General features: G+C 40.7%; 1 protein-coding gene across 1 annotated transcript; it reads right to left on the bottom strand.

Annotated features, from left to right (window-relative positions):
- Positions 1–4,795: 4,795 nt before the first annotated feature.
- Positions 4,796–25,832, bottom strand: LOC310871138 (uncharacterized protein; the record flags this gene model as incomplete). The annotated part of the gene is made up of 5 exons (XM_083782627.1): positions 25,737–25,832; positions 9,981–10,159; positions 8,457–8,638; positions 6,830–6,926; positions 4,796–4,956 (listed from the first exon to the last, which is right to left on the bottom strand). Exons 1-5 carry the CDS (start codon positions 25,820–25,822, stop codon positions 4,796–4,798), a joined length of 705 nt encoding a protein of 234 aa, XP_083638753.1. The 5' UTR covers positions 25,823–25,832.
- Between the last annotated feature and the right edge of the window lie 593 nt (positions 25,833–26,425).

Raw genomic sequence — 26,425 nt, 5'->3', positions numbered from 1 at the left:
ATACGGCATACTTTAGCACACCGTTTTTCATCATTTTTGAGGATTTGAAAAAAATTAAAAATTTCAAAAAACATGGGTTATAGCCCATCGTTTTTTTTTTTTTTTAACCTCGTTTTTCATCATTTTTGAACATGGGCTATAGCCCCTACCGTACGGCATACTTTAGCACGCCGTTTTACATCATTTTTGAGGATTTAAAAAAATTTCAAAATTTCAAAAAACATGGGTTATAGCCCATCGTTTTTTGAATTTTTGAAAAAAAAAATTAACCTCGTTTTTCATCATTTCTGAACATGGGCTATAGCCCCTACAGTACGGCATACTTTAGCACGCCGTTTTTCATCATTTTTGAGGATTTGAAAAAAAATCAAAATAAAAAAAAACATGGGTTATAGCCCATCGTTTTTTTAATTAAAAAATAATAATAATAACCTCGTTTTTCATCATTTTTGAACATGGGCTATAGCCCCTACCGTATGGCATACTATAGCACGCCGTTTTTCATCATTTTTGAGGATTTGAAAAAATTTCAAAATTTCAAAAAACATGGGTTATAGCCCATCGTTTTTTAAATTTTTGAAAAAATATTTAACCTCGTTTTTCATCATTTTTGAACATGGGCTATAGCCCCTACCGTACGGCATACTATAGCACGCCGTTTTTCATCATTTTTGAGGATTTGAAAAAATTTCAAAAATTCAAAAAACATGGGTTATAGCCCATCGTTTTTTGAATAAAAAGAAAAAAGAATTAACCTCGTTTTTCATCATTTTTGAACATGGGCTATAGCCCCTACCGTACGGCATACTTTAGCACGCCGTTTTTCATCATTTTTGCGGATTTGAAAAAAAATCAAAATTTCAAAAAACATGGGTTATAGCCCATCGTTTTTTGAATTTTTGAAAAAAGATTTAACCTCGTTTTTCATCATTTTTGAACATGGGCTATAGCCCCTACCGTACGGCATACTATAGCACGCCGTTTTTCATCATTTTTGAGGATTTGAAAAAAATTCAAAATTTCAAAAAACATGGGTTATAGCCCATCGTTTTTTGAATAAAAAGAAAAAAGAATGAACCTCGTTTTTCATCATTTTTGAACATGGGCTATAGCCCCTACCGTACGGCATACTTTAGCATGCCGTTTTTCATCATTTTTGCGGATTTGAAAAAAAATCAAAAATTCAAAAAACATGGGTTATAGCCCATCGTTTTTTGAATTTTTGAAAAAAAAAGATTAACCTCGTTTTTCATCATTTTTTAACATGGGCTACAGCCCCTACCGTACGGCATACTATAGCACGCCGTTTTTCAACATTTTTGAGGATTTGAAAAAAAATAAAAAAATAAAAAACATGGGTTATAGCCCATCGTTTTTTGAATTTTTTTTGAATCCTCGTTTTTTGAATTTTTGACCATCCCACTGAGCAATAGCCGGCTATTAGACGTGCGTCTAAAAATGGGATAAAAAACGTCTAAAAATAGACGTCTAAAACACGTCTATTTTTAGACTTGTTTTAGACGTCTATTTTGAAACATTTCAAAGATTCCTTTTCAGGCAAACATGTCCACCGTAAGATGAACCTAAGTAGGCTAGAATGGGGTTGCTAGGTGTAAGAATGTAGGCTTCTATGTTGCAAAACATCATCATGGTATATCCATTCTCATGCACCGCTATACTTTTAAGTATGTTGCGGTAGAGAACGTCATCATTTTGGACCATGAGCTATAGCCCATATCGTACGGCATACTATAGCACGCCGTTTTTCATCATTTTTGAGGATTTGAAAAAAAATAAAAAATGAAAAAAACGATGGGTTATAGCCCATCGTTTTTTGAATTTTTGGAAAAAAAAGTATCCTCGTTTTTCATCATTTTGGACCATGGGCTATAGCCCATATCGTACGGCATACTATAGCATGCCGTTTTTCATCATTTTTGAGGATTTGAATTTTTTTTTTTTAAACGATGGGTTATAGCCCATCGTTTTTTTTATTTTTGGAGAAAAAAAATATCCTCGTTTTTCATCATTTTGTATGTAGGACTAGTAGCATGCCAACGTTTGTGCTATTGCCATAGAGAATGCATTGGGCGTTTAAGTTAAATAACTCAACATTTCAAAATGAGCACAGTGACATTTCAACATTTTTGAGGATTTGAAAAAAAATAAAAAAATAAAAAACATGGGTTATAGCCCATCGTTTTTTGAATTTTTTTTGAATCCTCGTTTTTTGAATTTTTGACCATCCCACTGAGCAATAGCCGGCTATTAGACGTGCGTCTAAAAATGGGATAAAAAACGTCTAAAAATAGACGTCTAAAACACGTCTATTTTTAGACTTGTTTTAGACGTCTATTTTTAGACGTTTTTTATTCCATTTTTAGACGCTCGTCTATTAGCCCATATCGTACGGCATACTTATCACGCAGTTTTTCATCATTTTTGAGGATTTGAAAAAAAATAAAAAACATGGGCTATAGCCCATCGTTTTTAGAAAAAAAAATTAATCATCGTTTTTCATCATTTTTGACCATCCCACTGAGCAATAGCCGGCTATTAGACGTGCGTCTAAAAATGGGATAAAAAACGTCTAAAAATAGATGTCTAAAAAACGTCTAAAAATAGACGTCTAAAACACGTCTATTTTTAGACTTGTTTTAGACGTCTATTTTTAGACGTTTTTTATCCCATTTTTAGACGCTCGTCTATTAGCCCATATCGTACGGCATACTGTAGCACGCCGTTTTTCATCATTTTTGAGGATTTGAAAAGAATGAGAAAAAAAAATGGGTTATAGCCCATCGTTTTTTTAAATTTTGAATTAATTTTTTTATCCTCGTTTTTCATCATTTTTTACCATGGGCTATATATAGCCCATACCATACGGCATACTATAGCACGCCGTTTTTCATCATTTTTGAGGATTTGAAAAAAATGAAAAAAACGATGGGTTATAGCCCATCGTTTTTTGATTTTGATTTTTTTCTTTTTTTGCCTCGTTTTTCATCATTTTGTATGTAGGACTAGTAGCATGCCAAAGTTTGTGCTATTGCCACAGACTAGAATGCATTGGGCGTTTAAGTTAAATAACTCAGAAACTATAAAACATTTCAAAGTAAAACTTTTCAGCATGTGTCTCCACAGTTAGCTGAATAATAAAAAGTGTGAATGGAGTTTCTATGTGAAAGTAATTTTTGACGTGCAAATGTTTGCCATTGAGCCCCATTGTAAATTTGACTTGAAGCACTATATTTCTAAAACTATGAAACATTTCAAAGATTCCTTTTCAGGCAAACATGTCCACCGTAAGATGAACCTAAGTAGGCTAGAATGGGGTTGCTAGGTGTAAGAATGTAGGCTTCTATGTTGCAAAACATCATCATGGTATATCCATTCTCATGCACCGCTATACTTTTAAGTATGTTGCGGTAGAGAACGTCATCATTTTGGACCATGAGCTATAGCCCATATCGTACGGCATACTATAGCACGCCGTTTTTCATCATTTTTGAGGATTTGAAAAAAAATAAAAAATGAAAAAAACGATGGGTTATAGCCCATCGTTTTTTGAATTTTTGGAAAAAAAAGTATCCTCGTTTTTCATCATTTTTGACCATGGGCTATAGCCCATATCGTACGGCATACAATAGCACGCCGTTTTTCATCATTTTTGAGGATTTGAATTTTTTTTTTTTAAACGATGGGTTATAGCCCATCGTTTTTTTTATTTTTGGAGAAAAAAAATATCCTCGTTTTTCATCATTTTGTATGTAGGACTAGTAGCATGCCAACGTTTGTGCTATTGCCATAGAGAATGCATTGGGCGTTTAAGTTAAATAACTCAACATTTCAAAATGAGCACAGTGACATTTCAGATCAGCGAATCAGGCTGGAACCCAGGCTACATTAATATATTCAGGACTTGCACACATTTTCACAATTCTCAAAAATAGATCTACATGCTCATAGCGAAGCACACTATGAGCTAAAACAGGAGGCCTTAAGAAATGAGCAGACAGAAGTATTCAATGTGTTTTATGAAATAAAAGTATCAACATGGCAATGTAGTACAGGAAAGTATGGCATCAACAAAGTACAAAAAGTAATGCAGAATATCCCATTTCACAAGTTAAAGATCCAGGGAAATTTGAACCCATGACATTGTGATCATGTTTGTAGACAGTGTCCTATCCCAGTGGTGAGCAGAATGTCACAGGTTCAAGGCGTGGGCAGTGTGTCTGGGTGTAAGCTGACGGATACATTGAAGTGAGTATTTTACAGACATGAAACCTGAACATTTTACTAGTGCAGTAGGCTACTGTTCCCGTCCCTGAGTGGTCTCGAACCACCATCCTCTCGGTTAACAGCCAAAGTAAGCTCAAATTCCCGTAGCATATTTCCATTGAAACTAACTCAATGGTCTTACATCACTGGTACAAGAATAGTATTGTCAAACTGACTGTTTAGTTTAGTCAGCAGTCAGGATTTCAACATGTAACCTCTGTGTTGAGAGCCTGATCATCACACCAGTACACCATCTCTGAGTACTGTTGAAGTGGTCTTTTGTATTTTAGCCTTCAGTTAGGTAAAGAACTGTAAGAGGCCTGGGATTTGAACATGAAATATCTGTGATGAGAGTCCGATCATTAGACGACTACACCATCATTCTGTCCCTCTCCCTCTGCCAATGTCTCAAGTAAAAATGAAGGGATCTATTCAAATAAAAATGTGCCCCGGGTGGCGAACCCACAAATGGGTGCCGACCGACCCAGTGCATTGTGGGAAACAGTGTAGTTTAGCAGATAGGATCCTTCAGGGCCTCGTTCACCTCCTCCTCCTGCTGCTGCTGCAGCACGTGCCACTGGACCACCGGACGCCTCGGGTTGGCCAGCATGTCCGACCAATGGCGGAGGCCCATCCAGCACTTGCCGATGGCGTCGTTGCTGCCCAGCTTGTCTTATAGTCGTGATCAGCTGCACCTGCACCTTCTGCATGGGGAGAGAGAGAGAGAGAGAGAGAGAGAGAGAGAGAGAGAGAGAGAGAGAGAGAGAGAGAATCACTGCGGCTTGTGTTTAAATACGGCAATCGCGCAACAGTCTCCTTTGCCAGGAAGAACTGATCTGTTTAACACTTATACACTCAAATTAATACAGTTGCACTGCTCACTTCACAGGGGTGTGATTTTTATTATTATTACAGTATTAGTTTTTTTCTTATGAAAGCAGAGAGTCTTCTGTTTCATACGGTATATAGTATGTACATGTCGCTATAGGCCTTATTTTGTGAATCACACCCCTGTGAAGTGAGCAGTGCAGTTGCACTCCTCACTTCACTGCTCAAAGTGAGCTCACTGCTCACTTTCATGTCAAGGACCTCCAAAATTATATGTAATTGGCTGCCGACCCACATCTGAAAATATGTAGTTCCAGGGACCTCCCAGAAGCAAAGATTTGAGTTAGAAACTGAAAGAATATATATTGAAAGATTTGCGGCATTTTCACGATTTTTCAAAAATAGCAGACCTACAAGCTCAGCGCCGAGTGCCGCGCTTCGAGCTTGTAGATCTGCTATTTTTCAATAGCTAAAGTATAACATAATGCTAGATTCTCTGTGGGGTTCAGGTCAGGCCAGTTGAAACCAGGTCAGGCCAGTTGAAAAGATGGCTGTGTTGAAACCACGTTTTCACTGTCAGTGGATCAACACCAGAAGATAACATGGCCAAAATCATCACAGTGTTTTGTCAAGTCCAGAGTCTCAACACAACCGTCTATTATGATATTTTACAGCACTGTGTGCCTCCGTACATTGACAAGCTTTATGTTCATGCTGATCTTCCTTTTCAGGCAGCACTTGGCACCTGCCCACAGAGCCAACACTACTGGAATTGGTGTACTGACCATGGTAATACTGTGCTTAACTGACCAGCCAACTGGCCTGAACTGAACCCCACAGAGAATCTAGGTTGTATTGTCAAGAGGAAGGTGTGAGACATGAGACTGAACAATACAAATTAATTTACGGCTGTTATACACTGACACGGAGCACATCCGTTTTTTTTTACCCTGGGCAGAATTTCCTGGCTGCCAATGCAACTTTTTCTAATCCTTAATCACATACGGACAAACATCTATGCCGATAATATCTAACTTGCGGAGGTAACGTAGCCTGGTTAATAAGAGGTAACGTGCCTTGTCCACGGGCAACAGATCTTTCAACGTATGGCATTGCAAATACGTTTGATAATCGCTACTCTGCGCAATATTGTTTTGGAAATGCCACAAATTTCATTGCAGTGAACGAGAGCAAATCACAACTTACCCTGGGGGTGGTGACTCCGCCCTGAATATGCGTTGTCGTGTCAGTGTATCATAGCAAACCTGGGCTTCCATAACACCTCAACAGTGCCACTGACTGATTACCTCCATGCCACGCCCCATTGATGAAATGATTTGTTCAAAAGTAGGCCAGACCAAGTATTAACTGCATACATTAATATACTTTTCAGATGGTCGACATTTCTCGTTTAAAAACTTTTTTTTTGTGGTCACGTAAAATATTCAAATTCATTGAGATAGGATTTTTTGATTTTCATGAGCTGTACGCCCTTAAAACAAAAAAAAGGTTTTAAATACTAGAAAATTAACTTTTACAAAATATTCTAATTAGTTGAGATGGACCTGCATATATCAATCTTTGGCACAGATGCTTTCCCGGTTTTAATGGGTAAATGAATGCGCTATCGTGCGAGGGTCATACTACGGAGGTATTACGTTTGGAAGGAACGGTTTAGGGGTCATAGAATAGAACCGTGGCTGGCTGGCATGCTTACCTGTATCTGGGAGAAGGGGATCTCCAAGCTGAAGCTCTCGTTGAAGTACGGATTCAGAGACCGTTGTCTTCTTCCTCTTAACACACTTCCCGTTGTGCTGCAACACCACCTTAACAAAGGGATCTGGAGACAGAGAGATAGAGAGAGAGAGAGAGAGAGAGAGAGAGAGAGAGAGAGAGAGAGAGAGAGAGAGAGAGAGAGAGAGAGAGAGAGAGAGAGAGAGAGAGAGAGACCAGGGGCAGAGGGAGGGGGGGAGGAGGACAGAGAGAAAGAGCAGAAGATGAGGGAGGGCAGAGAGAGAGGAGAGAAAGAGAGAGACCAATAAGTAAAGACAAGCAGACAGCAAGGAACGTAAAGATGTAATGACGAATGGTATCATGGTAAGTGTCAATGAGTCATAGGTAACTTATATACAACTGTACCAGTGTTGCCAGATAGGAAATGTTAAATGATTGTATACTGGAGGCTTAAAATGATCGTATTTAAAAAAAGACCTTGTTTGAGACAAGAATGTGACAAAAGACGCATCAGATGTGTGGAAGCAGGCAACTGGACACTTCCACAAATAAAAGCCAGAAACTGGACTTGAAAGATGCGACCAGTGTTTTTAATGCCTCCAAGTACAGAACTATAGGGTCAGATTTACGGAAAAACCAAACCAGGTCCCGAATCAGCAGGGAGGGAATTTAGAAAATTCACAAAAATTGGGCATTACAATGTTTGTAATTTGTATCATACATCGTACAGAGGGTAAAATGATCGTACAAATACACTAATTATCATGCATCTGGCAATAACACTGAGCTGAACAGACCTTAAAGGTGAAGAGAGAGAGAGAGAGACAGAGAGAGAGAGAGGTTTTGAGGGAAAGGAAGTTCCAGATTGAGGGTTCCGGCCTGCATGATGACTCCGCTCCCGACCGGGTGACATGGGAATTTTGTAACACAGACCAGGCTTTCCTCCGAGGTGGAAAGCCTGGTGACTTGAGGTGTGTGTGTGTGCCTGTGCGTGCGTGCGTGCGTGCCTGATTGTCAGTGATGTTATAATCCAGGGTGTACTCCAGATGATTGATATAACGAAACAAAATTAAAATACAAATAAATGACATGACGCGAGACATCTCTAACCGACCCATGTTCTAATTCACTCTCCTTGGCCCTAGTGTTTATTTTGACAGTTCAGATTTAAGTCATCTGAAATGTTTTAGTGTCAGTCTAGTTTCAGTCGAGTAAATATCAGAAGATTTTAGTAGACTAAATCTACAGTTGTCTTAGTCGATTAAAATGGATTTTGGCAGGCCTTGGTGGTGTTGTAACGGCTGGTTTTAGACTTGGTTGCATGCTGAAAATAGCAGATCTGATCGGGACAATACCCGAGCACAACCAAACACAAAATGACTTGTCTTTTAGTCTTAGTCTTCTTCACCAGTCCCCCCCCCCCCCTGACATTTTAGTCTAGTTTCTATTTGACGAAATTGTCAGCAGTCTTAGTTTTAGTCATCATAGCTTAGTTTTTATGTCGTTTTTACATAGTTTTCCTCTGTGAAAAAAGGTATAGTCGACGAACATTTATTTCTCCGTAGTTTTAGCCGACGAAATCAACACTGCTTGGCCCTCTTTTTGTTCACCTGTCCTTCACCCTCGCCTTCTCCCTCCTTGTCCTTCTTCCGGCGCCCTCGGCCGCCCTTCCTCTCACGGACCTTATTGGGTTTCTTGGTCTTGTTGATGCACTTCTTGTAGATACAGAAGTCCATGCAGCCCACCAGGGCTAGGACCACCACCACCATGGCCCCTATGGCCCACATGGGCACTAAGAGGGGGACGCACAAACAATATGGTAAGTTAAAGAACCAGATTTTTAACCACTTAAATCTGCGGTTTTCAACCAGTGGTCCCCAGCTAAATGATGGCGACTTGGTATAACCAAATGAACCCCTTATTAAATCTTTAACTCGAGACCCGTGAAGGACCCGTAAGGTCTCTCAAGAGTTACATTATTGTTAAACATGTGTATTAGTTAATTTAGTCAAGTTAAGTCTACATAAGTAGAGAAGGTAGAAGAAGTGTTATTTTGCCTGTTATCTCTCCTATGGTGCCACATCAATGCAGCATGGAAATGTGGACAAAATCGCATGCAACAACAAACAAAATATTCTTGGGTCTGAGAGGCTGAATCTCATCAAATGATGGCCCCGTGGCTCAAATGCCAAATAAATAATGGATAATGAAAAGGGTTGAAAATCTCTGACTTGTTGTTGTGCGATGCTATTGCATTGTACTAGAAAACAACAGATCTGTACAAGCTCAAATGGTGAAGCGACACTATCGTACGACAATAAAGTATACTATAGGGTTTAAGTGAAGGTTTTGGGAGAAGAGCTTACTTCTGCCTTTATGATCTTCATGAGTGCACAAGCCAGGTGGCAAGATGAAGAAATTAGACAACGGAAGTTGGTATGGTAATGATGAAACAAATAAGAGAATGAAATGACAACATTATGGTATTGGTAGAAGATGGATATTTAATGACAAGGGTGCCGTCAGTATGTTGCACGAATGTGTGTGTGTGTGTGTGTGTGTGTGTGTGTGTGTGTGTGTGTGTGTGTGTGTGTGTGTGTGTGTGTGTGTGTGTGTGTGTGTGTGTGTGTGTGTGTGTGTGTGTGTGCATGCATGCATGCGTGCGTGTTTGTGTACAAGTATTACTATATGGAATAGAAATTCCTCACAAGAGAAATAGTTGTTTTACATTCAAGAAGATTGAAGTTGGGGTTATATAGGATTAGATATTAGTTATTATGCTTGATTTATGCATATTTATGCGTGGGGGTCACACACTGTAAATAGCCGATCTACACGCTCACAAATAAGTGTTGCAGTACAATGCATTGAAAACTTTTAGATCTGCTATTTTCGGCTATAGCTATAGACATGTTAAAAAATGCAAAACAATGTAAAATCACTGTACTTGATGATCATGTCTTCACAAGTAATAAAGGCATGAGTGTGTGACTGTGTGTGTGTGTGTGTGTGTGTGTGTGTGTGTGTGTGTGTGTGTGTGTGTGTGTGTGTGTGTGTGTGTGTGTGTGTGTGCGTGTGCGTGTGTGTGTGTGTGCGTGTGCGGTGTGAGTGTTTGTGTGTGTATGTGCACTCACTTGGCAGGTGTGTGAGCTCATTGAAGAACTTGTTCTTCATGTGGTTGTACTGGTGGTGGTTCATGTGATTGTACTGGTGGTGGTTCATGTGGGGGGAGGAGGGGGAGGGGGGCTCCCTTTCATCCTCCGCTGCCCTGGGGAGCCGCTCCCCCGCCGTGCCGACCAATCGCATCGCTGCGCTGCAACCACAAAGAGGAGGAGACAGAAAAACGGTCAGACATCCACTATTGATATTTCCAAAAGTAACTTCTGCTTGATAATTTCTGTTTTCGATATGAAGCAATGATAAAAAGAATATTTCATGAACACAAATCCTGCAACTGTTCAACAGCATCAGTTTTATTCTAATAAAACCTTCATCAAGAGTGTCTTACAGCAATGATACCAACATCTACTCATATATAGACCCTTCTATGTTCACAAACAAACAAGCAATGTGGCACATATTGACAAACTAGTATAAAAAGGTAGGTGGCTAGCGCACATCCACTTCCTGTCTGGTGCTGGACTAAGGTAAGTACAGTGAAGAGAGGAGAGTCCGCACACAGGTTTGCTCCAAGGTGTTTGCTTTTTATTCAATACACCATAAATAAGACACAACGTTTCAGCCGTGAACGGCCTTCATATATATATATATATTGTTATATTTATTGACATGTCACTTATTGGTGTTAGTGAATCACCTGCCCATGCAGTCGTCATCAGTCACGTGATGTGACGACTGGGTTTAAAAGGGAGTTGTCACATGCCGATTATCACCTGAAACGTTGTGTCTTATTTATGGTGTATTGAATAAAAAGCAAACACCTTGGAGCAAACCTGTGTGTGGACTCTCCTCTCTTCACATATTGACAAAAACACATACATACATACATACATACACACATAGACTCATGTTCATACGATCCTTTTGATGAGCCCAGACCTTAAACTGAGCCTATATTTCTAACCTGTGTCCTAATGTGAAAACATTGACCTGAACATGATGTGGTCTTAAAATGTGTTCATCTATACTGTAGAGCAGGGGTTCTCAACCCGTGGGTCGCGACCCCTCTGGGGGGGTCGCCAAATTATTTTGGGGGTCCCCAAATTATTTGAATGGCTGAATGGCTGTAAAATGGAAATGAAGTTGACATAGTACACATAGTACAGTAATTCAGCTCAAGTGGAGTTAGGTGGTTTTCTCTGTCAAGATACTGAAGAAAGTTCTTATCAATGACAGAAAAAACATCTTAACTCCACTGACAATGAATCTCCAAGTTTGATTATCACACATGGACACACACACACACACACACACACACACACACACACACACACACACACACACACACACACACACACACACACACACACACACAGAAACTGTACAGTACACTCAAGACACTGCCCCCACTGCCACCCTTATATCTCCATATATGGAGCTGGCCTGTAGGCTGTAGACATTCCATGTTGATCTGACCTCATCAAACCCTGTAGACTCAAGACAGCTTCATATATGGCCAGTACAGAATTCATTCCATACGTTGATCTGACATCCCAAATTGCCAGGGCTCGCCCAGCAGTCTGCCGTCACCCTGCAGGCAGATGCATGCACGCCTCAGGGCGTCTTACTGGTATATAACTTGTATGTCTTTAAATGTTCTGATGAATTGAAAATGGAGGACCCTGATGTAAAAAAAAAAAGGTCTTAGTGCTTTTTCTGGTTTATCCTCGTAACAGTTTTTGTATTGACCATACTGTACCCACTCTACAAACTGAATAGGAATTACAATGAATCAATCAATGAATCAATCAATCAATCAGGCAGGGTACCAACATAGAACATCTATTCTATGTTTGTGGAAGTCTTTGTATTTAATGTAAAGCAGATTTAGTTTTGTTTCCTGGTATGAAATGTGCTATAAAATAATTACTTAAGGTTGATTCTCTAAAATGGTGTAGCCTAATGTACTGTACATGTCATATTTGATATTGGTTTCTTAAAATCCACAGATCACCAACACGGCATGAGGAGAAAAAGAAACAATGCTGCCCTCTTGTGGCATTGGGTTAACATTAGTTCATTTATAAAATATCTATCACTGGCCAAAAGACAAGAAGCCATAAATAGACAGTAGTGTAAAGTAAACAAGTAGTTGTAAACAACAACCAATATTACTACTAATCATTTTCAATTTTAATTAATTGTCTTACTTTTACTACGGACCAGATTTAAACCCATTACCTCTGTTATTACCCTGTTTTAATTTGTATTTGTATGTAAAGCATTTTTTAGTGCAGCGGAACGGAGCTGTCATAATCCATCCAGAGTGAGGTCAGAGGTCATTCTCCCAGTAATGATTGTTTTCGTCGACTAAAACTAAGACAAAAAATGTTCGTCGACTACGTTTTTCCACTGACGAAAACTAAATGGAAACTAAATTAAAACTATGGTGACTAAAACTAAGAATAAATATACTGACAATTTCGTCATCAAATAAAAACTAAACTAAAATGTTAGGAAGGGACTATAGTGGACAAGAGATCCAGTATAAGTCATTTTACAATAGTTGCATGCTGAAAACAACGCGTCACGCTGCGACGCGTTGTGGGCTTGTAAATCGGCTATTTTCAGCAAGTGAAAAAATCTGCCATTATGACGGCATCAAGGCCCGCCTAAATACATTTTGTTCGACTAAATCAGCTGTAGATTTAGTCGAGAAAATCTTCTGATATTTAGTCGACTAAAACTAGACTAACACAAAAATTCCAGGTGACTAAAATGTGACAAAAACTAAATGAAAACTATTCAAGAGACTATGACTAAAACTAAAACCAAAATGTGCTGCCAAAAACAACACTGGTGAGGGCAGAGGTCATTCCCCAACTTGGAGGCCAGAGTAATGATGCTGCAGGAACCAAAGTGAAACCTGCAAACTACCATGTTAAGACAGACGTAAAGGCAACACAGAGTAGAAGACCGCTTAGCCTGAGGCTGAGGTGTTTCAGTAGTAACAGACCAGTAGTATTAGTGGCATCATTTTCATATTGCAATACATTATAAAATAGGCATACACACATACTGTACAACTCTGAAGAGGAATTCACATGTCACATGAGTGATTAAGTCAGATGAGAAGCTGATGAGACAGCTACCATTGTCTTAGTACAGTACTAGAACTCATGATCCAACCTTTAGAACACTGTGGCTCCAATCAATTGCAGCCCCTGTTGTGGCCTGGTGTGACTTTTTTTTATTGATTGAATAATTTGACTATAATAATAATAAGATTTAGTCCTGAATAAGCCCTCTAGTTTCCACTTGTTCAGTAAGGTCCTGTGTATTAAATTAATCAAGACATTTAAAGACAAACAATCTCATGTTCGAAATGTGTGATATGAAAACTAAATGTATTTTTAAATACTTAAGCATTTTTAAAAACCCTGTACTTAAAACACGCTCCATACAGTATATGGCCAGTACAGAATTCATTCCATATGTTGATCTGACCCCCCCATGCCAAAGCACCAGCACTCGCCCAGCAGTCTGCTGTCACCCAGGCGTATGCATGCAGCCGTGCATGCGACCTGTCAGATGTTACATTACCATTTAGTTTTACATGAAATTCACTCACCTGAACAGCGACTCATTTGCAAAGCCAATTAATCACATTTATTCATGTGTCAGTTACACGATAAAAGATAAATCGCAAATAGGGTACAGTATGCCCACTGTCCTCTTTTTGGGGGGCTGTGGGTGCACAGGGGCCCATTGCTGGCTCGTTAGTTACACCACCGCAATAGACCCAGGTTAGTGAAGGGTCCTGGACATTACTACAGGTTTTGATTGATTGATTGAAGTATTTATTAACAGTTTGCAGAATTACAGTACATTTCAAGCACAACTCAATACAAAATCTGTTAACTGTGGACGACACCATAAAGCATTACTCTTGTTTACAATAGGGTCCACCGTTTTCAATTCATCAGAACATTTAGAGACGTACAAATATACAATTCTATATAACAAAAAACAGGAAATCATCCTAAAATGAGGTGAACTGGGAAAAACAAACAGTGAGGGGAAGAGGGGTGGGGGGAGGTATATGTTAAAGTGACTGAGGCTCTACAGAGTACTCAACCCAGTGCTTTAGTCAAAGTATACTCCTGGTGATGCATTACTTAATTACAAATGAAAGTTGCTCAGTCAAATTTGAAGTAGGTGTTTAAGAATTTAAAGGTACATTTATTTTTTATATCACACATTTTGAACCTATAGGATTGTTTGTCTTTAAATGTCTCACTGAATTAAATACACAGGACCTTAATGAACAAGTGGAAACTAGCTCTGAGGGCTTATTCAGGTTATCCTTTTAGCATTATTTTGAATAAATCTGTTCCATTGTGCTTTTCTGCAATCTGTTAAATTACTTGATAAAAAAAAGTCACACCAGGCCCAGGCGGTGGCGTAACCGTCTGGGCACCCGACTGGTAATCCAGTCGCAGTGGCCTTTACTGCATGTCTTCCCCCATCTCTCTCCCGTTTCCTGTCTGTCCCTTAAAAAAACCAATAAAAGGCGTAAGCAGCAAAAATATATCTTTAAAAAAGAAAGTCACACCAGGGGGCCACATCAGGGGCTGCAATTGATTGGAGCAACGCTGTGCCACAGGAACAATACTTGTTCTAAAGGTTGGATCAGTTCTAGCACTGTCCTAAGACAATTGCATCTTAATACCAAAGGGTGGGGCTTAGTGACATACTGAAGGATGCTCATGCTATAAAAACTGGGACAGTATTTGGTGTGTTTATTTCAGTCTTGTTGTCTTGGGCTAGCTTTACTCAGATTTCTAATATGGGTGATGCATTTATAGTAGCAATAGACTTTGGTACTGCTTACAGTGGGTACGCCGTTCTTATCAGCGGCAATGAACCCATGCTTCCACAATGGGGACAAGGAGAGGGGCTGACAACCTCAAAGACGCCTACTTGTGTTCTATTTGATGAAGATGAGCAATTCATCAAGTTTGGTTATGAAGCTAAAAGGGAATACATTAAAAACGGGAATGGAAAAGCAAAGAAAACACTTCTCTTTGAAAACTTTAAGATGGAACTCTACAGAAAAGTAAGTCTATGATATTGTTGATTTGCAATTAATTTAGCATAGAAATGTGTTCAAACATTATACAGTGTGTGTGTGTGTGTGTGTGTGTGTGTGTGTGTGTGTGTGTGTGTGTGTGTGTGTGTGTGTGTGTGTGTGTGTGTGTGTATATACGTATACATGTATTTATCAACAACATGCATTTGTTGATAACAGGATCTGGAACTCAGCGAGGAGTTAATGATTACAGCCTTAAATGGCAAAATAATGAGAGCCCTGAAAGTCTTCACAGAAAGTCTACGCTACCTGAAGGACCATGCACTGAGATACATTAATGGACACGCAAACCTTCACTGCTTCTGACTTCACCTGGGTTCTGACTGTTCCTGCTATTTGGGATGCTTCCGCAAAACAGTTCATGCGAAAAGCAGCAACTGAGGTAATTCCATGTTGTTATTACATAGATGATGATCAAAACTATTATCTGGAAAAATCATTATGGGCATCTCGAAACCCAAATCATCAGCTGATTCATTCATAAAACATACCTAACTCCCCAGAAACGTTATGAAATTAAACTCATATCATAGTATATGCGACTTGCTGTCGCAATTAAGCCCATATATGGAGATCAGTGATGTCATCAATATTAGTATATGGATATATGTGGAACCTGTTCTGTCATTCCATATGTTGATCCTTCCCCATCCATCCTTCCTTTTCGATGTCTCCCTTTTGACTGATACATTTAAACTCTAGACGGGCCGCCCCAAAGTTATTTGTGCAGCCACGCCCGGCAGCCGGTGAAAACTAGAGTTCTCAGCAGGCCTGGAAATTAAGGCCCGGCCCTACCTGGGCCCTCATTAAACCCTGTATACTCAAGCCACTGCCACCTCTGCCACCCTTAGATCTCCATATATGGAGCTGACCTGTTCTGACATTCCATATGTTGATCTGACCTCATCAAACCCTGTACACTCAAGACACACTCCATATGGCATATTCATTCTTTCTTTCTTTCTTTTCAGGCTGGCATTGTGGGAGAAAGCCAAATGGACAACAAATTGTTAATCGCATTGGAGCCAGAAGCAGCCTCCATCTGGTGTAAACAACTGTGTTCAACTGGTTTTGTTGATGGGAACTCATCAAATGCTAAGTACACCCTACAACAAAAACCTGGAACAAAATACATTGTTGCTGATTGTGGAGGTATGTTGTGCTGTGTAATTATAGTGTGTGCAAGACAAAGTAATACTCATCTGTACATTCGTGTTATTTACAGTTAAATTATACAGCAAAAATCCTTATCTTTAAATGTATGCAACTTCAATCTACATTCTTCCTGTTCTCCACTTTTTATCCGTTCATATTTTAAAGCCTAACATTGTTGTGTTACAGGCGGTACCGTTCATCACGGTGCATGAAGTATTGGCTGGAGGAGTCCTGAAAGAGCTGGACAAGGCCTCTGGTAATAATATGGGAGGGGAGCAGGTTACCAAAAACTTTAAAGGTTGCCTGAAAGAAATATTCTCTGAAAATCTCTGGAATGACTTTGAAAGAAAGTATCCCAGGGACCTTCAAACGCTGATGTATAACTTCATTGTCCTTAAGAGTGTGCTGCAACGATCCCCTGTCCTTTTAACTTAGCAATGTTGGCTCAGAAAGAGCAACCAATAAAGAACTTCAAGAATATGCAAGGTGTCAGCTGGGACGAAGGGTCGATCGTACTCTCAAAAGAAAAGATGAAATCTTTTTTTGATGAAAGCCTGAGTGGCATCACTAAAAGTCTGGAAAAAATCTTTAAAAAGGATCTCAGCATTGACTACCTTCTGCTAGTGGGAGGTTATGCCTTAAGTGAGCTTCTACGCAAACACATTACCAAGCAGTTTGGTGCTCGGTGCAAAGTACTGTGCCCTGCATCGCCCCAGCAGGCAATTTTGAAGGGAGCTGTCATGTTTGGAAGAAACCCTGCGGTAGTGACATCACGAAAAAGTGCTTTTACTTATGGCATTGAAATCTCAAGACCGTTTGATGAGTCAAAGCATGAGAAGCCTGAGAAGAAGTTCGCAACTGAGAGCGGTGACCAATGTCGTGATCTTTTCGAAACACTGGTGACAATTAATGAAGATGTGGGTTGGGATGAAACCAGAGACCACGTCATAATGCCACGGCGTAGAGAAACGACATCAGTGTGTATCACGTTTTACCGCACAGAAAGGATAAATCCGCTATATGTAGATGATTGGGGAATAGAAAAACTTAACTCATTTAACGTTGACATGCCAAATACTAAACGTGGGCTGGATCATAGATTCAAGCTTCAAATCAAATTTGGCTTCACAGAAATAACAGCTACTGCCACAGGTACTGATGTGGAGTCCAACTCAGTCAAACTTGACTTTTTGGGCAAATAAGAAGATAAGGGTAAGACTGTTGCAGATAGTCTTAAGCAGAGCGACTTGCAATGTAATTGGCATAAAACCTGACAGGATAAATGCAGAGTGCAAAGAAAAAGTATTTAATACCAACTTATTTATACTTTCTTCATTTATGAGATTAATATACTAGGCAAGTATTAGCTATGTGGTATACAGGGGAAATTATGGTTTTGGTTTACCGGTAAATATGTTTTATTTGTGTGATACTTAATACTAGGGCTGCATTTGGTTTATTAGGTTGAGTTGTATATGAATACTTAATTCTTTGTATTTGTTAAAGAGCAATAATACAAATTTTGCAGAGAATGTGCTAAATCAAGTTAATTTGTTAAATTGTATTATTATTAATTATTTATTATTACAATATATCAATGACCAAATTATGTATTTAAATTTTGCCCAATAAATATGTAGAAATTTATTTTGTCTTGATTTTGAATTCCTTTGTTTTATTAAGGGACCAAGAAGACACGCAGTGACTTTGGTCACTTATTGTTTTTGTCTTTATTTTTCTTCTCCTTCTTCTTCTCCTTCCGCCAAAAATAGCTGTTCTGACTGAACCGTGCAGTCGCTTTTCGTGAAACTCGGTAATCTGGTAGAGGGCCATGCCAAACGGTGACTATGTGAAGCCCATGACCATTGGCCAAATGGTGGCGCTATAGCACTGAAATTGAAAATTAAGTTGAAAATGCAAACTTTGAATGTACATATCTCATGAACCGTTTGACCGTTGGCAATGACACTTTGATACACTTATGTGTCTCCTCATGCCGAACAACTTCCATATTCTGACTTTTGACCTCTGACCTTTAGATTACCCACTAATTTGAAATATATGAAAAACAGTTAAAATGTATCTTCTCCCAGAATCTTTGATCAAAATGCACAAAAACGTCTACACTTGAACTTTGGACTTATACGAACAAAAAATCGTAACAGATTTCTTTTAAGTGAAAAAATGAAGTTTTTATGACCCAATAATAAAATGTTGTCTTGTGAAACCTCTCATGCAACCAATACGTCTTCCAAATACGGTTGGCAGAGCTAATACCTATACTGCATGTTACTGTATAGAATGAGTCAACTGACAGAGTCTGCTTAGCTCAGTCGGTAGAGCTCTCACCTATGGACCACAAGGTCACTGGTTCAAATCCGGTTAGCGACATTCTTATTTGTGCATATTGCTCTCTCTCTCTCTCTCTCTCTCTCTCTCTCTCTCTCTCTCTCTCTCTCTCTATCTCTATATCTATCTCTCTCTCTAATAGAGATACTAGTAACTGTAATAGAGTAATAAGTCTAATAGTGTAATAAGTGTATTTAGTGTAATAGTGTAATAGTGTAATAAGTGTAATAGTGTAAAAGTAGTGCAATAGTTTAATAGTGAAATTGTGTATTACGTCTACATTTGTAATAGTGTAATAAGTGTAATAAGTGTAATAAGTGTAATAGTAGTGTAATAGTGTAATAAGTGTAATAGTGTAATTAGTGTAATAGTAGTGTAATAGTGTAATAAGTCTAATAGTGTAATAGTGTAATAAGTGTAATAAGTGTACTAAGTGTAATAGTAGTGTAATAGTGTAATAAGTGTAATAGTGTAATTAGTGTAATAGTAGTGTAATAGTGTAATAAGTCTAAATTTGTAATAGTGTACTATTAGTGTAATAGTAGTGTAATAGTGTAACATAAGTGTAATAGTGTAATATTGTTAAAAGTCTAATAGTGTAATAGTGTAATAGTAGTGTAATAGTGTAATAAGTCTAATAGTGTAATAGTGCAATAAGTGTAATAGTAGTGTAATAAGTGTAATAGTAGTGTAATAAGTGTAATAGTGTAATATTGTAATAAGTCTAATAGTGTAATAGTGTAATAGTAGTGTAATAGTGTAATAGTGTAATAAGTGTAATAGTGTAATAGTGTAATAGTAGTGTAATAGTGTAATAAGTGTAATAGTGTAATAGTAGTGTAATAGTGTAATAAGTGTAATAGTGTAATAAGTGTAATAATAGTAATAGTGTAATAGTAGTGTAATAGTGTAATAAGTCTAATAGTGTAATAGTGTAATAGTAGTGTAATAGTGTAATAAGTCTAATAGTGTAATAGTGTAATAGTAGTGTAATAGTGTAATAAGTGTATTTAGTGTAATAGTGTAATAGTGTAATAGTGTAATATTAGTGAATTAGTGTAATAGTAGTGTAATAGTGTAATAGTAGTGTAATAGTGTAATAAGTCTAATAGTGTAATAGTGTAATAGTGTAATAGTAGTGTAATAGTGTAATAAGTCTAATAGTGTAATAGTAGTGTAATAGTGTAATAAGTGTAATAGTGTAATAAGTGTATTCTGTCCTCTCTCTGTCTCCACTCTCTCTGTCCTCTCTCTGTCCTCTCACTGTCTCCACACTCTCTGTCCTCTCTCTGTCTCCACACTCTCTGTCCTCTCTCTGTCTCCACACTCTGTCCTCTCACTGTCTCCACACTCTCTGTCCTCTCTCTGTCTCCACACTCTGTCCTCTCACTGTCTCCACACTCTCTGTCCTCTCTCTGTCTCCACTCTCTGTCCTCTCACTGTCTCCACACTCTGTCCTCTCACTGTCTCCACTCTCTGTCCTCTCACTGTCTCCACACTCTGTCCTCTCACTGTCTCCACACTCTGTCCTCTCACTGTCTCCACACTCTGTCCTCTCTCTGTCTCCACACTATCTGTCCTCTCTCTGTCTCCACACTCTGTCCTCTCACTGTCTCCACACTCTCTGTCCTCTCACTGTCTCCACACTCTCTGTCCACTCTCTGTCCTCTCACTGTCTCCACACTCTGTCCTCTCACTGTCTCCACACTCTGTCCTCTCACTGTCTCCACACTCTGTCCTCTCTCTGTCTCCACACTCTCTGTCCTCTCTCTGTCCTCTCTCTGTCTCCACACTCTGTCCTCTCACTGTCTCCACACTCTCTGTCCTCTCTCTGTCTCCACACTCTGTCCTCTCTCTGTCTCCACACTCTGTCCTCTCTCTGTCTCCACACTCTCTGTCCTCTCAATGTCTCCACACTCTGTCCTCTCTCTGTCTCCACACTCTGTCTTCTCTCTGTCTCCACACTCTGTCCTCTCACTGTCTCCACATTCTGTCCTCTCACTGTCTCCACACTCTGTCCTCTCTCTGTCTCCACACTCTGTCCTCTCTCTGTCTCCACACTCTGTCCTCTCACTGTCTCCACACTCTGTCCTCTCACTGTCTCCACACTCTGTCCTCTCTCTGTCTCCACTCTCTCTGTCCTCTCTCTGTCCTCTCACTGTCTCCACACTCTCTGTCCTCTCTCTGTCTCCACACTCTCTGTCCTCTCTCTGTCTCCACACTCTGTCCTCTCACTGTCTCCACACTCTGTCCTCTCTCTGTCTCCACACTCTGTCCTCTCACTGACTCCACACTCTGTCCTCTCTCTGTCTCCACACTCTGTCCTCTCACTGTCTCCACACTCTGTCCTCTCACTGTCTCCACACTCTGTCCTCTCACTGTCTCCACACTCTGTCCTCTCTCTGTCTCCACACTCTGTCCTCTCACTGTCTCCACACTCTGTCCTCTCACTGTCTCCACACTCTCTGTCCTCTCTCTGTCTCCACACTCTGTCCTCTCACTGTCTCCACACTCTCTGTCCTCTCTCTGTCTCCACACTCTGTCCTCTCACTGTCTCCACACTCTCTGTCCTCTCTCTGTCTCCACTCTCTGTCCTCTCACTGTCTCCACACTCTGTCCTCTCACTGTCTCCACTCTCTGTCCTCTCACTGTCTCCACACTCTGTCCTCTCACTGTCTCCACACTCTGTCCTCTCACTGTCTCCACACTCTGTCCTCTCTCTGTCTCCACACTATCTGTCCTCTCTCTGTCTCCACACTCTGTCCTCTCACTGTCTCCACACTCTCTGTCCTCTCACTGTCTCCACACTCTCTGTCCACTCTCTGTCCTCTCACTGTCTCCACACTCTGTCCTCTCACTGTCTCCACACTCTGTCCTCTCACTGTCTCCACACTGTCCTCTCTCTGTCTCCACACTCTCTGTCCTCTCTCTGTCCTCTCTCTGTCTCCACACTCTGTCCTCTCACTGTCTCCACACTCTCTGTCCTCTCTCTGTCTCCACACTCTGTCCTCTCTCTGTCTCCACACTCTGTCCTCTCTCTGTCTCCACACTCTCTGTCCTCTCAATGTCTCCACACTCTGTCCTCTCTCTGTCTCCACACTCTGTCTTCTCTCTGTCTCCACACTCTGTCCTCTCACTGTCTCCACATTCTGTCCTCTCACTGTCTCCACACTCTGTCCTCTCTCTGTCTCCACACTCTGTCCTCTCACTGTCTCCACACTCTGTCCTCTCTCTGTCTCCACACTCTGTCCTCTCTCTGTCTCCACACTCTGTCCTCTCACTGTCTCCACACTCTGTCCTCTCACTGTCTCCACACTCTGTCCTCTCTCTGTCTCCACACTCTCTGTCCTCTCTCTGTCTCCACACTCTGTCCTCTCTCTGTCTCCACACTCTCTGTCCTCTCTCTGTCCTCTCTCTGTCTCCACACTCTGTCCTCTCTCTGTCTCCACACTCTGTCCTCTCACTGTCTCCACACTCTCTGTCCACTCTCTGTCCTCTCACTGTCTCCACACTCTGTCCTCTCACTGTCTCCACACTCTGTCCTCTCACTGTCTCCACACTCTGTCCTCTCTCTGTCTCCACACTCTCTGTCCTCTCTCTGTCTCCACACTCTGTCCTCTCACTGTCTCCACACTCTCTGTCCTCTCTCTGTCTCCACACTCTGTCCTCTCTCTGTCTCCACACTCTGTCCTCTCTCTGTCTCCACACTCTCTGTCCTCTCAATGTCTCCACACTCTGTCCTCTCTCTGTCTCCACACTCTGTCTTCTCTCTGTCTCCACACTCTGTCCTCTCACTGTCTCCACACTCTGTCCTCTCACTGTCTCCACACTCTGTCCTCTCTCTGTCTCCACACTCTGTCCTCTCTCTGTCTCCACACTCTGTCCTCTCACTGTCTCCACACTCTGTCCTCTCACTGTCTCCACACTCTGTCCTCTCTCTGTCTCCACACTCTCTGTCCTCTCTCTGTCTCCACACTCTGTCCTCTCTCTGTCTCCACACTCTGTCCTCTCTCTGTCTCCACACTCTCTGTCCTCTCTCTGTCCTCTCTCTGTCTCCACACTCTGTCCTCTCTCTGTCTCCACACTCTGTCCTCTCTCTGTCTCCACACTCTGTCCTCTCTCTGTCTCCACACTCTGTCCTCTCTCTGTCTCCACACTCTCTGTCCTCTCAATGTCTCCACACTCTGTCCTCTCTCTGTCTCCACACTCTGTCCTCTCTCTGTCTCCACACTCTGTCCTCTCACTGTCTCCACACTCTGTCCTCTCACTGTCTCCACACTCTCTGTCCTCTCTCTGTCTCCACACTCTCTGTCCTCTCTCTGTCTCCACACTCTGTCCTCTCACTGTCTCCACACTCTCTGTCCTCTCTCTGTCTCCACACTCTGTCCTCTCTCTGTCTCCACACTCTGTCCTTTCTCTGTCTCCACACTCTGTCCTCTCACTGTCTCCACACTCTGTCCTCTCTCTGTCTCCACACTCTCTGTCATCTCTCTGTCTCCACACTCTGTCCTCTCACTGTCTCCACACTCTGTCCTCTCACTGTCTCCACACTCTGTCCTCTCACTGTCTCCACACTCTGTCCTCTCACTGTCTCCACACTCTGTCTCTCTCGCTCTCTCTCCACTCTCTCTCTGTCTCCACCCTCTCTTTGTCTCCACCCTCTCTCTCTCTCTCCACACTCTCTGTCCTCTCTCTGTCTCCACACTCTGTCCTCTCTCTGTCTCCACACTCTGTCCTCTCTCTGTCTCCACACTCTCTGTCCCTGTGTCTCTCTGTCCCTGTATCCACACTCTGTCCTCTCTGTCTCTCTAGCTCTCTCTCCACTCTCTCGCTGTCTCCACCCTCTCTTTGTCTCCACCCTCTCTCTCTCTCTCTCTCTCTCTCTCTCTCTCTCTCTCTCTCTCTATCTCCTTGGTCCCGCTTATCGCTGCTTGCAGCTATATTCTTTTTTGTATTTGACTTGTAGCCTTCTGTAACTGAGACATGAATACATGTGGTTGGCTTTGAAAATGAGTTGCTGTTTCTGTTTCTATGAATATCATGTAACTCTAAATGGTAATGTAACATCTAGGAATTGAATATGAAGGACATCAATGGAAACAAGCCATGGATATCTTGAGTTATAGATCCTCTTAGCAGATTTTGTCTTGAACTGTACTTTCCTGTGCTTTTTTTCTGCAAACTGTTAATAAAGTATTCAATCAATCAAGCAATCAATCAGTCAATCTAACAAATATTACAACCACAATGTGAATTGTTAGTACAATACTTTGGGCCAATACATATTTGTAATACAAACTTTGTTTTGGCATGGCACTTTGCCATCTTTCATAATTGTTAATGTACAACTCTAGCAAGAGGAGAAATCCATAATAATCATATCAAAATGAGAACTAGCGGAGTGTGATTATGTTCTTTTCTTACCACAATATCAACACATACGTTGTGTTCCCCAAAATGGTCAACATTATATTTTACTTTACTTTCAAGAACCATTGCCAGCTAGATAAATGCCAGATAGATAAATAAATCACCTTCAGGCGGTGATTCATCTATGAACAATGATCACTCAGCCATACATTATCCCTTACATAACCACTTGTGTGCGGTCCAAATCAACACAGCGGACCTGTGACATAAAAGTGTCAAATACAAGTACAAATACAAGTGCTATGTACATTTCAAATGCAAACTGAGATACAACTAAAATAGTTATCTTCAGTGATTTCACTTGATTCAAATATCACTTTTCTTTTTCTTTTTTGTGATAATCCTCCCTACTATAGTGTGCTGACCATATAAGGAGTTCCTCCCTGTCCTCAGTTCACCCCTGGGGGTCAAAAAAGCATAGGTTTCATTTTTTGGCTAGAGGGCCCATTCTTCATCCAATCAGGATAGAGAGAGGCCTTCCTCCAATCAATTAAATTGAATTAAATTGGTGACCCACCTGCATGTTTACCCTTTTCTTCAGTCGCCTGGGGAAACCTGCTGTATTGTGCAACACTGACACCTCGTGGAAATTATAGGATTATAGATGGCCCTCAAACCACCAATGACAATTAGAGTAAAAAGGTAGATTTAGAAATAGTCAAGATGTGCTCGAATCTTTATAATAATTATTTTTGATGAATTCCTGGGATCCGAATTGTATGGAAAATCCTGTATATGAGATCTTTCTCTTGGTAATATCGGTAGAGGGCGCTTCCGGTGGAAAAACAATCCCTTTCCGGCCAAAAAGTACATGTTATACGTGTGGTGGGGGGCTCAGAGTGCGTCCACTAAGGAAAGTAGGCTTTCTAATTAAACAAGCCGTCTTTGTATTGGTGAGTAGGTAAAACTTTTTTAATATTTCCGCTACAGAGGAGAGGCTGGTCTGCATTTCATGCGAGGGCTAGAAGCAAAGAGTGGCAGAGCCTTAATGCAACGGCAGAAAAGGGCATTAGGGCTATGGACCAGAGCCTTAATGCAACGGCAGCAAAGGGCATTAGGGCTATGGACCAGAGCTAGGTGGTGTAATAAAATCCACAATATTGGTTGACCCCTCTTTCCATAGACTCATTTTTCATGTTTGTGAGGGGCAACGACAGCCATGGCCTTCGTGGCCTCCTTGAAATTCCTGCCCTGCATACAGCTCTGAGTTGCACAGGTCTGAAGCCACCTGAGTAATTCACACGACACATAGTTAATGGTAAAACGTGTGATTAACTCGGATAAGAAGCTGATGAGACCGTTACCATTGTCTTAGAACATGCAGTGCTAGAACTGGTGATTTAACCGTTTAGATCAATACACAAGTCACATGACAGACATCACTCCTGCTCTGTGAGCCCTGATATGTGGCCTCTGGTGTGACTTGTTTTGATTGATTGAATACTTTATTGCTAAAAGGATAACCCAAATAATCCCCCAGGGCTTGTTCCCATCAAGGTCCTGTGTATTCAATTCATCAAGACTTAAAGACAAACAATAATAGCATTTTTAAAAGCACCTACTTCAAATTTGACTGAGCAACATTCATATAGTTTAATGTTTTACTTTGACTAAAGTACTGGGTTGAGTACTTAGTAGAGCCTCACTTTGAAGCATATAGTGATGTCCAGGACCCTTCACTGACCTGGGTCTGTTGGTCATTCCTCGAAGCACGTTCGGCGGCCATAGCTGAATGGTTCGAGAGCCCGCCTGGGAAGCCGAAGGTCCCATATGGTTTAAAGTGTCCCTGAGCAAGGCACTGCTCCATCCTCCACGCTCCTCTGTGGGTAGCACTCAACTGGGTGAAGCTGAAAAGTAAAAAACAAAAAGGTTAATAATTATACTTGAGTGAAAGTTCAAAAGTATTTGGTATCAAAATGTACTTAAAGTAGAAAGTAGTCATTATGCCTGTCCCGTTTCACATGTTTTCATATGTAGAAATGTCTAAAAATATTTTGAAAATAACCGATCTACAAGCTCACAATACATTGCATCGCAAAGCATTGTGAGCTTATAGATCGGCTATTTTCAAATGGCCGAAATGTATCTACTGTAGGGCTGAAGTGGGTAATGTATGTTGTGTAGTAATAATCAATATCTACAAAGTAACTAGTAACTAAAGCTTTCAAATAAATGTAGTGGAGTAAAAGTACAATAATATTCTCCCTCTGGGACACAGACTGAGTAGACACAAATGGTGCCGGGGCAGCAGTGGCTCAGGGACAGAGTGGCCGGTAGAGTGGCTGGATGGGAACTTGCAAGTTTCCGAGCTCAATCAATCAATCTTTATTTCAGACCCAGGGAGATCCATATCACAAAAAAGATAATAATAAA

This window comes from Protomyctophum parallelum (genome assembly GCF_964188405.1).
Source record: "Protomyctophum parallelum genome assembly, chromosome: 14".
Lineage (NCBI taxonomy): Eukaryota > Metazoa > Chordata > Actinopteri > Myctophiformes > Myctophidae > Protomyctophum > Protomyctophum parallelum.
This window is presented reverse-complemented; position numbering and strand designations above follow the sequence as displayed.